At 54.0% G+C, this 13,662-nt stretch overlaps 1 protein-coding gene across 2 annotated transcripts in view; it reads left to right on the plus strand.

The window, feature by feature from the left end:
- TEAD4 (TEA domain transcription factor 4) overlaps positions 1-13,662 on the plus strand; it is a 62,517-nt gene that overhangs the window by 23,993 nt on the left and 24,862 nt on the right. For both annotated transcript variants that reach the window (XM_082665997.1, XM_082665998.1), the window contains exon 2: positions 3,408-3,662. In XM_082665997.1, coding sequence (XP_082522123.1) covers positions 3,408-3,662 — 255 coding nt within the window. The remainder of the gene's footprint in view (positions 1-3,407; positions 3,663-13,662) is intronic.

Genomic DNA, 13,662 nt, shown 5'->3' on the forward strand with positions numbered 1-13,662 from the left:
CGTTGAGTTTTTAACTTCAGTGGCTAAAATGTTTATTTCTAAATATTCTATTTGGTTCTTTTCCCAGTCTGCTTTGTACTTTTTGATAGTGTCTAATTCTCATCTTTCCAATTCCTTAAGTCAATAATCACTTTAAACACAATTATATAATAGTTTTATCTGATTGTTCAATTATCTATAGTTCTTGGGGGATCTAATCCCATCAAATCTTGATCATGGTGGACTGTTTCCGCTTATAATTTGTAATTTTGGATTTTGAGATTCTTGATCGAGTCTTTGGATCTCTGCAGTCTGAGTTAAGATTGTCTTCTCAGAGATTTTCAACCTGGGATCACTATTTATTTTTGTGAATTGGCTGGGGGTTCCTGCGTAATATAAAATACAGATCTCAAATCCACTTAAAGGCAGGCCCTTGGCTACAAATTCTTAGGAAAGAAAATTCTTTTTTGTACCTAGGGCTTAGGCCAAGACAGGCAATCTTCCTAGTCTATTTTGTGAATAGGCTACCTTTTCTCTGAGGATTGAGGTATTGTTCGCAGTTCCAACCTCCCTGTGTCTCTCAGGTGTAAGGTCTCTGGGTGGCCACTAAAACCCAGTGTCTTCATGACTAAGATCAGCTTCATCCTCTGCTTCCTGGGGTTGTAGTAACAGCTCATTTGCCTATTGTTATAGGTGTGAGTTGTCTCATTTGGGGCCTCTTTACTTTCTTCTGAAGTCAGCTATGTATTTAAAAGCGTATTTCTTATGTTTTATCGTTTCTAGATTTCTTTTACAGAGTGAGTTTTAAAAACCATCTTATCTACCGTATTGCCAGAAATTAAAGTTAGGAACTCTTTAAAGAAGTTTGTTTTGGAAGGTACAGAAAAATGTTTCAACATTCACAATAGGATCAAGACCAGAATTTCTGGTAGAGAATAAGCTAGTTTCTTCCAGATCAAGTGACCCCCTCAGACACACTTCAGGAAAAACTTATTTTAACTAGCCACAGAGAGGAAGTTGACATTTGTTATGCTAAAAGACCTGGGACCCTGGAGGGCGCAGATCCAGACCCAGCTACACTACTGATTTGCTGCATGACCTCGGGCACGTCCCTAGGCCTTTCTGGTCTCAGTGTCCCCATCCTCAAGCTGAGAGGATTCATACTTTGAATTTCAGTGGTTCTAACCTTCTTCCGACTGCATGTCTGTGCCAGCAGCCAGGACAAGCTTCTTGGAACCTCCAACCCCTCCCAGGATGTGCTGCCCCCCACTCAGCTCCTCCATGTGAACTTGACCACACTCACCCTCATACCCACCTATCTGTGAACAATGTGTACCTCTGACAGGCCTGGGGAAGGGAGAGAAAGTGAGGGGTGCTCTGGAGAGGTCTTATCTCAGAGGGTCCTGGGTGCAAGTGGGTGGGAGCTCGTGTTTCAACTCCTGGCCCTGGGTTTGGGCTGCTGGACCACACTGCTCCTCATGGCTAATGGGGGAGGGGGTGACGTGTGATGGGGAAGGGATCCTCCTTTGCAGATGCACTTGGTGGCTGGGAGAGGAGGGATGCTGGGACCTTGGGAGGGCTTTGGGAGGCAAATGGTACCCACCTGGTACTCATAATCCAAAAGCTGCCTTAAGAGTACTAGTATGTACTGCTTCTTCCCAAACTCCTGAGAATCATGTCCAGAAATTCACAACTTGGACAGTTGGAGCCAAGAGATCACTGGGTTTGTCTCATGCTAGTGACTAGAATAAGGTTGTGTTGTCACCTTCTGGAGGTACCAGCCATTCAACCTTGCCATATCCCCAACATGTGAGAATCTGCCAGGGCTAGAATCTTCCTCTGAAAAGAGCCTGAGCTGGGATGGAGTAAGAGAATGGTGACCTGAATTTTACTTTGCATGTTTCATATTTTAATTATGGTTGAAATTAAACCATAATTTTATGGTGCAAAATTTATCATCTTAACCATAAAATTATTTATTTATTTTTGGCTGCGTTGGATCTTCGTTGCTGCGCTCAGGCTCTCTCTAGTTGCAGCGAGCGGGGGCTACTCTTTGTTGTGGTGCGTGGGCTTCTTATTGCGGTGGTTTCTCTTGTTGCGGAGCATGGGCTCTAGGCGCGTGGGCTTCAGTAGTTGTGGCGCGTGAGCTCAGTAGTTGTGGTTTGTGGTCTCTAGAGTGTAGGTTCAGTAGTTGTGGCACTCAGGTTTAGTTGCTCCACGGCATGTGGGATCTTCCCAGACCAGGGCTCGAACCTGTGTCGCCTGCATTGGCAGGCGGATTCTTAACCACTGTGCCACCAGGGAAGCCCCCTCTTAACCATTTTAAAGTGTATAGTTCAGTAATGTTAAAAGTATATTCACAAGGGGATATATGTGTATGTATAACTAATCACATTGCTATACACCTGAAACTAACACAACATTGTAAATCAACTATACTTCCATAAAAATTAAAATAAAACATAAAAAGTCAACTTAAAACAGAAAAAAAAAAGTATATTCACGTTGTTGTGCAACACATCTCCGGAACTTTTTCATCTCGCAAAACGGAAACCCTATACCCCTTACACAGCAACTCCCCACCTCCTCCTCCCCCAGCCCGGGGTAACCACCGTTCTACTTTCTGCCTCTCTGACTTTGAGTACCCTAAGGATGTCATATGAGTGGAATCACACAGTATTTGTCTTTTGTGACTGGCTTATGTCACTTAGGATAATGTCCTCAAAGTCCATCCGTGTTATAACATGTCCAACCATGTTATTCAGCCTTCCTTTTTAAGGTTGAGTAATACTCCGCTGTATATAGATACTACCTTTGGTTTATGCTTTCATTCATCCGTGGACACTTGGGCTGCTTCTGTCTCTTGGCTATTGTGAATAGTGCTGCTGGGAACATGGGTGTATAAATAATCTCTTTGAGACCCTGCTTTTGGTTCTTCTGGGTGTATACCCAGAAGTGGAATCGCTGGATCATATGGGAGCTCTTATTTGGATGTTTTTGAGGGACCTCCATACTGTTTTCCCTAGTGGTTGCCCCATTTTCTGTTCCCACCAACGGTGCACAGTATTTTGCATCCTTTTGCCCCTTTTGGATTTAACGTAGAGCATCCCTGGCTCTTGGTCCTCGTCTCCAACTTCTCAGCTCCATCTGGGTTCTTAGAGCCACGATCAGAGGGAGCCTGGTCATCGAGCTCCTTGGACAGGGTGAGAAGCTGAGGTCTATGGATGGGAAATAACCTGCCCTTGACACCCCAAATCTTCCACCTCACTCTTCGTTCCCTGGGATCCCCGGCCTTTCCCTTTGAGGTCCTGTGCCCTGATCGCCAGGAAAGGAGGAGCACCTGGTTTGGGGGTGGTGCTGCCTGGGTTCCCCCCGCCGACCCCGGTCCACAAATTCACCCACCAATGCCGTGGTTTCTGCCCAAACAGGTCCAACGGGCGCTCCTCCAAGCGGAGCCTTGGAGGGCACGGCCGGCACCATTACCTCCAACGAGTGGAGCTCTCCCAACTCCCCCGAGGGGAGCAACGTCTCTGGGGGCAGCCAGGCCTTGGACAAGCCCATCGACAATGACGCGGAGGGCGTGTGGAGCCCCGACATCGAGCAGAGCTTCCAGGAGGCCCTGGCCATCTACCCGCCCTGCGGTCGGCGCAAGATCATCCTCTCAGACGAAGGCAAGATGTATGGTAAGGAGGCTGTCGGGCCTGGCCAGCAGCGCCCCCCAGCTCACGATCCAGGCCTGGCAACAGGCTCAGCACAGCAACCACGCTCCTGCCAAGTGACGGAGCGGGGTGACTTCTTGGCGCTCCTCCCAGGTGGACGCTGCTTTACTCTGTCCTGGGCTCCCAAGGGATGGGAGGGCCTCGGAGGAGACGCCTTTGGGTGGATGTGGAGGATGGTGAGAATGTGGTACTGGAAGACTGGTAGAACATCCCCCCGGGGCAGGCTGGGTAAGTCCCTCCAGCCATCCCCCAGGCAAATGCCTCATCTCCCAGCTTCCCACCTTGGCTGTGTAGGCGGTTAGGAAGGCTGTCCTGGCTCCCTCCCTCCCTCCCTTCCCCATGCAGGAGCCTACTGTGTGTCAGGCAGGGTGGGGCAGATCTAGACCCTGCTCACAGCTCGCTGAGGGTGAGCACACGTAACTGTACACAAGGCAGACAGGCGTGTCCCCGGAGAGGCTGAGGACCCTTCCCCCAGGGACGGTCCTCTCCAGCCGAGAGCCATCAGGTAAGGCGAAGTCTTCCTGAGCCGCTGAGGATGGGAACATACAGAGACACAATGTCCAGCAGCCCCGTGGGAAGGACTGAGCGGTCTGCCCGGGGCTGTGTTGACTTTTGGATGGAAGAGAGGGTATCTGGGGGAGCAAAACGAACACTGAACGGCTGTTGAGAGGCTCAGGTCAGCCCCCATTGGCACTGGAAAGCCCGCCAGGAACCCTCAGCTTGAAACGTGGGTCTTGGGCAGCTGAGGGGGTCTCTGACTGGCTGAAACCCCTGACAGCAGAGGGTCTCGCCCTGCCCCCCCATGAGATGGCTCCAGGCCAGGCGACCACCCGTTCACGGGTGCCCCTCCCCCAGCACAGATGCTTTGTCAGCTGTGTGGGGGGCCCATGGGGGTTGACCCAGCTCACCTCCGAGGGCTGCTGTAAGAATTGCCACAAATTTAAGGGGTGCCTTGGACAATAGAAATGTATCCTCGTGGGTCAGGAGGCCGGAAGTCTGAATCAAGGGGTCCCTGGGGTTGGTTCCTCGTGGAGGATCCGTTCCGTGCCTGCGTCCTGGCTTCTGGTGGCGGGTGGCAGCCCTTGGTGTCCATGGCTCGTAGCTGCATCACTCCCATCTCCGACCCTGCTGTCACATGGCCATCCTCTCTGTGTCTCTCTGTGTCCTCCTCTTGCACGACACCTGTACGAGGTTACCACTCATTGGATTTAGGGCCCACCTTAATCCAGTATGACCTCATCTTAACTCATTACGTCTGTGAAGACCCTGTTTCCAGATAAGGCCACGTTGTGAGGTTCTGGGTGGACGTGAATGTTGGGGGGACAGCAGCACAATTCAATGGACCAAACTCAAATCTGCTTAGTTACTGGTCTGGGGAGTCGGTGGAGCTGCACAGCCCCGCCCACTTCATCCTTTACCTACCCCTTCCCTGCAGGGCCAAGGGATTTCTTCTCTCCTGCTTGTTGGGGAAGCAGGGTCCTCTCGAGCTAGACCCTGGGTCTGCCCCTTGGTCAGCAGTTAAAGCTCTCATCCTTCCTTACCAGCCCCTCTGCTGTGGCTCTGCTGGGGCCCCACTTCTGTGGGCCTCCACGCCCCGGGTCGGGCCCCCCAGGCCTCCCTGCTTAACTACTTCCTGCTCTAATGTTTGCTTCTTACTTTTGGTCCCTACGGAAGCTTCGTGGAGGAGAGAGCCGCCGTGTACGGAGCGCCTGTGTGTCCGGGGTGGGGCTGCTGATGGAGCTGGGCAGGCGGGGCTGGTATCCTGGGCTCTTCCCGCCGCCTTGGTGGGGAGTGGGGTGCGTGCTGGTCAGGAGCTGAGGTGTGAGGGGGAGGGGTGGGTAGGGCGGGTCCCGGGTGTGGCTGGAGAGCTGTCCTGTCCCTGGGTGGGGCGGTGATCAGTGGCCGGGCGCCTCTCAGGGTTCCTCTTCCTGCTTTAAGGGGACAAATGGTCTGGCAAACACAGGTGGGCAAGAGGCGCTCAGCATAGGGAGAAAGCTGAGGGTGCTGCCGTGTGGGGAAGGCCCAGGAGGCGCTGACCGTGGAGAGCCAGCAGACAGTGTTTGAGCGATGCCGTGGGCCAGCTGTTTCTTTGTGTGTGGTGGTAACCATTTTTCAGTGTACAGTTCAGTGGCATTAAGTACATTCACATTGTTGTGAGACCATCATCACCGTCCGTTTCTAGAATTTTCTCATCCTCCCGAACTGAAACTCCGTCCCCATTAAACCCTCACTCCCCCTCCCCCAGCCCCTGGTGCCCACCATCCACTTTCTGTCTCTATGGCTGTGGTTCCTCTGCGGACCTCACGTAAGTGGAGTCACTCAGTGTTTGTCCTTCTGTGTCCAGCTTGTTTCACTGAGCATCACGTCCTCAAGGTTCCTCCGTGTCGTAGCAGGTGTCAGAAGTCCTTCCTTTTTTTTTTTGGGTTTTTTTTTTTGCGGTACGCAGGCCTCTCACTGCTGTGGCCTCTCCCGTTGCGGAGCACAGGCTCCAGACGCGCGGGCTCAGCGGCCACGGCTCACGGGCCCAGCCGCTCCGCGGCATGTGGGATCCTCCAGGACCGGGGCACGAACCCGTGTCCCCTGCATCGGCAGGCGGACTCTCAACCACTGCGCCACCAGGGAAGCCCAGAAGCCCTTCCTTTTGAAGACTGAGTCACATTCCGTCGTATGATGGACCCCATGGTGTTCATCGGTTCACCCAGTTGATGGACATCTGGGTGGCTTTGCTTGTTTCAGTCGTTAAGGGTGGATACTTCTCTCCGTATTCACATAGGAGGGTATAGGGTTAAGAGACTTGATCTTGGGGCCCCTGGCGATTGTGACTGAAGCAGGCTTTGGGACAGGCAAGGCTGTGCACTTCCAGCAGGCCTTGGGGTGGAACTGTGTGTGGCAGGAGGGGAGCCGTTGAGTGAGGGAAGCAAGGTGAAAACAGGGTTTGGCAAACTGTCCTGGCCTTGCCGGCGTCCTTTGCGGCTCTCCTTCCCTGTGCTGAGAGATGGGGGAGGGACCGAGGCCAGGAGCCTCTTAGTGACGGGGGAGGGGTGACAGCCTGTGCAGATGCAGAGAGAGAAGCTCAGAGAAGCCCAGAGCTTCTCCCAGAGTCGCTCAGGTAGTAAGTGGGAGTGGGGGCCGGGTGGGGCAGTGGTCAGCGCTCCCCATTACCCCGAGTGGCCCTGGTGAGCTCTGCGAAGCCAGCCTGCCTCCTGCTTGGCCCCAGCTCAGGTGGGTCAGGCTCCGGACAGGGGGACCAGGGGGCGCCCCGCGGAGTCTGGCGACCGACCCAGCCCCCATGGCACCTGTCCTCTGTGAGTACACGTCCCGCTGGGGTCCAGACGCTGGCTTAGCCCCGTCTCGTCTTACCGGCTCAGGGGCAGAGCCAAGGCAGGGCCTTGCCGGAGTGGATGGGGGCTCAGCAGAGCGGAGCAGCCCTGCTGGGGGGTATATATAGCTCTGAGCTCAGCCCGGGTGTGGGACGGGCGGGGGAGGGGCGGTCGAGGGACCAGCCGCCAAGCTGGCTCAGACTTGGTCTCCCTCAGGCTGCTCGCCACCCCTGCTTCTTTCGGGGACCCACCCTTGCCATCCTCTGTGCCCCGAGAGCCCTGGTCCTTACCCTCCCCTGCGCCCCACATCCAGAGGCCTCAGCTGGTTTCCAGGTGGGCAGCTGGCCTCAGGCAGGAAGAGCAAACTGCCCAGAGGAGGATTTGAGCCCCGGAGTCTCTGAGGACAAGGGGTCAGTCCTGCCCCCAGCTCGGCCCCCACACACCCAGATCAGGGTCACCCACCAGGGCCAAGCAGACATGCAGGTGACACGCAGGCGCAGGACAGATCCGCACTGAGCCTCCCCGCCTGTGGACCGGCTCCCGGGCCAAGGCTGCCCCTTCCCTGGCTCATGGCAGCCTTCGGTTTTGCCCCGTCACGGTGTGACCCTCGCCCTGGCACTGCCGGTCTCTCTGACCTCGTCGCCCAGCCTGGCTCTGCCCCCCTGGCAGGTGGCAGGAGGTGAGCGTGGCTCCCGTCTGGCCCGGGCGGCCTGGCTCCCCCTCCGGCTGCCGCGGCCCGGGGCTGGCTCTGTCTTGCTCTGGGCGTTCCTCGCCTCTGCCCGCCAGGGCCCTGGCTCTCCTGGAGGTTGCTCTGAATCTCCTAAGTCTCTGCCCTCTCCTTTCTCCCTTGTCTCCCTGGCGCCTCGTTTCCTGTTAGCCGCTGGGCGGTTCTCATCGAGGGCCCCACCACTCTGGACCAGGCCGGGCTGGGGCCGTGGTCTCTGCTCTCTGTGGTTGAAGGAGAGACAGGAGGAACATCTTTGGAAAGTAAACTGAGGGCCCTTAAGTTGTATGGAGCCAGTCAGCAGAGGGCTGGCTTATCTTGGAAGTTTTCTGGGAGGAAGTGGAGCTTGGCTAGGCAGAGGAAGGCGGGGGGGAGTGAGCCTTGGTCCAGAGGCGGGGCTTTGCCTGCTGGGTTTGGGGGTCCCCGTGGGGATCTGGGCAAATGTTGTGATAAGGGACCATCAGAGGTGAGTCACTAGCTAACGAGAGGCTGAGCAGGGGCTGGACCAGGTCGGGCTTTGGTCACTGAGGCGATGGGACAGGTCACGGAGCCTCATCCGAGCTTCTGCTGCCCCTTCCTCACCGTGGTCCTCGGCCCTCTGCCGCCCTGTGCTTCGTGTCCCTCTCTTCTGGCCTGGAGCCCTGGCGTCCTGCTTCTGGAGGCCTGACGATGGGCGCCTCTGTTCACATCCACTCTGTCCAGTGGCCAGTTGGGCAGGTTGTTTACCTCTTCTCAGCTTCAATGTCCCCATTTGAAAAATGGGGATAATAATGATACTACCTTTTGCGGGGTTTTGGTTTTATTTATTTATTACTTATATATATATATATTTTTAAATAAATTTATTTATTTATTTTTGACTGTGTTGGGTCTTTGCTGCTGTGCACGGGCTTCCTCTAGTTGCGGTGAGCGGGGGCTACTCTTCATTGAAGTGTGCGGGCTTCTCATTGCAGTGACTCCTCTTCTTGTGGAGCACGGGCTCTAGGCACATGGGCTTCAGTAGTTGTGGCGCGTGGGCTCGGTAGTTGTGGTTCGCGGGCTCTAGAGCGCAGGCTCAGTAGTTGTGGTGTGGCGCACTGGCTTCGTTGCTCCGCAGCATATGGGATCTTCCTGGACCAGGGCTCGAACCCGTGTCCCCCTGCATTGGCAGGCAGATTCTTAACCACTGCGCCAGCAGGGAAGCCCAACTTATATATTTTGTGGGAAAATATGAAGAACTTAAAATGCACCATATGACCCTTCGTAAGTGCACAGCTCAGCGGCATTAAGTACACTTACACTGTTGTGCAGCCGTCACCACCGTCATCTCCAGAACTTTTTCGTTCTTCCCAACAGAAACTGTACCCATTAAACAATAACTCCCCGTTCCCCCTTCCCCGCAGGCCCTGGTAGCCTCTGATCTACTTTCTGTAGATCATGAATTTGCCTGTTCTGGGTACATCACAGGAGTGGAATCATATAGTACTTGCCCTTCTGCGTCTAGATTATTTCTCTTGGGACAATGTCTTCAAGGCTCATCCATGTGGTAGCCTCTGTCAGAACTTCATTCTTCTTTTCAATCGCTGAACGATATTCCATTGTGTGGATGGACCACGTTTTGTTGATCCATTTATCTATTGATGTATATGTGGGTGTTTCCATCTTTTGGCTGTTGTGAATGACGCTGCTGTGAACCTGGGTATACGAATATCTCTTTGAGGCCCTGCTTTCAGTTGTTTGGGGTATATACCTAGAGGTGGAATTGCTGGATCATATGGTGATTCTGTTTAACTTTTTGAGGAACTACCAGACTACCTCCCACAAGTGGCTGCACCATTTTACATTCTGCGAGCAACGTACAAGTATTCTAATTTCTTTACATCCTCACCAACGCTTGTTATTTTTTTTTTTTTCAGTAGACATTCTAGCGGGTGTGAGGTGGTATCTCATGGTTTGATTTGCATTCCCCTAAGGTTAGTGATGTCGAGCATCTTTTCATGTACTAATTGAAAGAAGACACCATCTTTAGTGTAGCTGCTGGGACAGCGGTACCAGTGAACAGCGTGGGGCTGCAGAGCTGGAGGGGACCTCTTCCTGCCCTTAAGGAGTTCAAATGACTTGAGCCCAGGGAGGCACAGACCCTGTGCACCAGGGCTGGAGGCGGGAGTGGCCTTGAAGATGGCATAGGATTTCACCAGAAGCCTCAGAGCCCTCCAGGGACAATGGTGGTAACAGCTCGGGTGTCAGGCCTGAAAAGTTTCTTCTCCACAAATAGCCTTCTCCTCCAGCTGCAGGTGTTTATAGCTTCAGTTGATCCCTAGCCAGGGCGCCCCCAGGCCAGGCCGTGGGCATTGGTGGGGGCTGGCCTCCTCCCCAGCCCTGCCTGCAGGGGTGAGATGTCAGCTGCTGTAAAGGCACCCTGTGAGGCCTCTGCTGAAGCGAAGATCTGTCTACCTGCGGGAAGCTCACGCCCTTTTCAACTTTGAAAACTAATAGCTTTAGTTCTAATAGGACCTTATCAACAATGTTAGCAAAACAACTGTCTTTGATGACCCTTCTTAAAGGGCATAAACCCTGAATATGTTTACGGCCCTGGGGTAGGGCTGGTACAGGGAGGAAATGAGACACAGAAGAGGCCTGTCCCAGACAGGATTTAGCAGATGGGGTTTTCATGCTCCTGTGTGACTGAGGAAGAAAGAGCCTGGGGTGGCTGGCAGGACACGTGTGACCCTGGGTGTGGGGTTTAGAGAAGGGTGGTCGTCACTCTGTGTGGACCCTGCATTGGGAGTGCCCCGCCTTCAGCCCATGGTGGGTGGGGCTGTGGGTGTGAGCTGGGGGCTTTGGACACATGTCCTCTGACAGATGGGCCACAGTCTGGTGGGGTGTCCTTTCCAGTCCCACCCAGGCCCTCTCTGGGGTTGGCCAAGGCCACCTGCCACACTGCAATGCCCAGCTGGCCTCCACGTGGTCCAGGTTGGCCTCCTGCCCCGGTCCGGGATCTCAACCTCCAGAGGGTGGGAGGCCCGGGGTTATGCAGCTGGTGGCAGAGCTGGAACGAGGATGCAGCTCTTGCCTTCCCACCAGCTCACCTGGATTTTCTACTCGTTTCCTCCTGCTGTTGCTCTTTTTCTTTTTGGCCCCGCCGTGTGGCTTGCGGGATCTCCATTCCCTGATCAGGGATTGAACCTGGGCCATGGCAGTGAAAGCCCGGAATCCTAACCACTGGGCCACCAGGGAGCTCCCCTGCCATTGCTCTTTGCTGCCTTCACTGTGGCTTTACGGCTCTGCACACTCCTTACATCTCTCTGCTTCTCCCCCAGCTCTGGGAGCCTCCTGGCGTCTCAGTCATCCAGGGCACTTTGGCTCCTACGGCTCTGAGTACCGCTGTCCAGGAGAAAGTGAAAACACATGGGCATTGGGACTTCCCTGGCGGTCCAGTGAGTAAGACTCCGCGCTCCCAATGCAGGGGGCCTGGGTTCGATCCCTGGCTGGCCGGGGAACTAGATCCCGCATGCATGCTACAACTAAGACCTGGTGCAGCCTAAATAAATAAATAGATAGATAGATAGACAGACAGATAGATAGATAGATAGATAAATTAAAAAAATATTAAAACAAAAACAGGTGGACCGGCTCTTGGTCCAAATAGTTGGCTCTCCCTGCAGGACCTGGGCCAGGGCCAGGTCAGGGCCAGGAGCAGTGAGACATCACTAAGGACTTACTTCACGCAGAGACCCAGGGAATCGGCCAGGGGTGGGAGGGGTGTGGATGGTCCAGAGAGGCGGAGCAGAATGGTCTCTGGCAGAAGAAACTCCCAGCCCAGCCAGGGGAGACATCCGTGGGGAAAAAGCAGCCATTGTGAAGCCCTGGGTGTGGCCTTAGAAACGGATGTTCCTGTGGCCTTGGGACAGTAATAAACCATGTGACTTTGAATAAATCACTTTCCCTCTCTGGGCCTTAGTTTCTTCTCGCTTAGGCTAGCTAGGACCCCTGGCGCCCCCTGGTCCATCCCCTCAATGCTGTGTTAAAGAGAAGTTAGGAGATAGACTCTAGGACCACGCTGCGGATAGACTGAAGATGAGAGCAGCTGCACGAGCTGTTGTGAGGACGCACGTGTGCGCACACGTAAAGCCTACCGTGTTCACTCCGTGTTTGTACGGGTGCCTGTGCGTGCTCCACAGACGGTCGTTATTGTTACTGTTATCACGGGAGTGAAAGAAACTACAGCAGCTCTCTGTGTCTGTATAAGGCCTGGATTAGAGGCCAGCTGGTTTGCAGGCAGTTGAATGGCCGGGTCGACCTCGGGAGGACCTCAGGGGGTAGGAAGGGAGCTGTTTGCCCCCCTTGGCTGCAGACACGCAGAGAAACCCAGGGCTCCACTCCCACCCAGGTGATCCTCCACTGCTGAGCAGCAGGCCGGGCCTGGCTGGAATACAGTCCGAGGGGCCTGCAAGGGAGAGGAGGAGGCCTCTCCCGAGAGGAGAGAAGCACAACTTCCAACGTACAAAGACAGCTGAGCCAGGCTGGGACCCTGGGTCTGGCTCCTGTGACCCCACTGCTGGCCTCGTGCCTAGGGCCCGGGCCGTGCCTAGGGCCTGTCTGTAGGCAGAGCTCCTGGACCCTGTGGCAGAGGCAGAGGTGGTGCCGGGGCTGGGCGGGGCTCCGTCCTCGTGACATGGGGGTCATCTGTGACATGTGGAGTGAGGGTCTCAGCCGGGGCTGGGCGGGGGCCTCCCAGCTGCTGTTTAATGGGTGCTACAGAGGACACGCCACTGCGTCCAGCCAGGAGGCCCGCCCGGACTGGGAGTGGACTTCCTGCGGACCGATCACCTTCTCCGCCAGGCCCTGTGCCACTTCCAAGTGTCTGGGCCAGGACTCAGACCCGGGTGTTAGCCCTAGGTCTGCCGGTGGCCCATCCGAGTGGGATTTTCTGGGCTCAGTTTCTCCACCTGCCTGCCCTTCTGTGGGGGAGGTCGGATTTCCTGTGACGTCAGTGAGGCTCACACTTCGGGGCCCCTCACCTGCGTGGGCCCCTTCCAGGCGCCTAAACTTTTTCTTTTATATTTTTTTAAACTCTTATTTATTTATTCAGCTGCACCACATGCCTTGTGGGATCTTAGTTCCCTGACCAGGGATCGAACCCAGGCCCTAGTAGTGAAAGCGCTGAGTCCTAACCACTGGACTGCCAGGGAATTCCCAAAACTGTTTGTTTATTTATTTTTAATTAATTAATTTATTTTTGGCTGTGTTGGGTCTTCGTTTCTGTGCGAGGGCTTTCTTTAGTTGTGGCGAGTGGGGGCAAGTCATCGTTGTGGTGCGCAGGCTTCTCATTGCGGTGGCTTCTCTTGTTGCGGAGCACAGGCTCTAGGCACGCAGGCTTCAGTAGTTGTGGCTCGCGGGCTTTAGAGTGCAGGCTCAGTAGTTGTGGCACACGGGCTTAGTTGCTCCGCAGCATGTGGGATCTTCATGGACCAGGCAAGAACCCGTGTCCCCTGCCTTGGCAGGTGGATTCTTAACCACTGTGCTACCAGGGAAGCCCCTCAATTTCCTCTTTTATAGCTGTTACCATTTGCCTTACATATTGAGGTGCTCCTATGTTGGGTGCATAAATATTTAAAATTGTTATATCTTCTTCTTGGATTGATCTCTTAATCATTATGTAGTGTCCTTCCTTGTCTCTTATAACATTATTTTAAAGTCTATTTTGTCTGATATGAGAATTGCTACTCCAGCTTTCTTTTGATTTCCATTGGCATGGAGTATCTTTTTCCATCCCCTCACTTTCAGTCTGTATGTGTCCCTAGGTCTGAAGTGGGTCTCTTGTAGACAGCATATATACGAGTCTTTGTTTTTGTATCCATTTAGCAAGCCTGTGTCTTCTGGTTGGGGCATTTAATCCATTCACAGTTAAGTTAATTATTGATATGTATGTTCCTATTGC

The sequence above is a fragment of the Grampus griseus genome (genome assembly GCF_964374135.1).
Source record: "Grampus griseus genome assembly, chromosome: 11".
NCBI classification, from domain to species: Eukaryota; Metazoa; Chordata; class Mammalia; order Artiodactyla; family Delphinidae; genus Grampus; species Grampus griseus.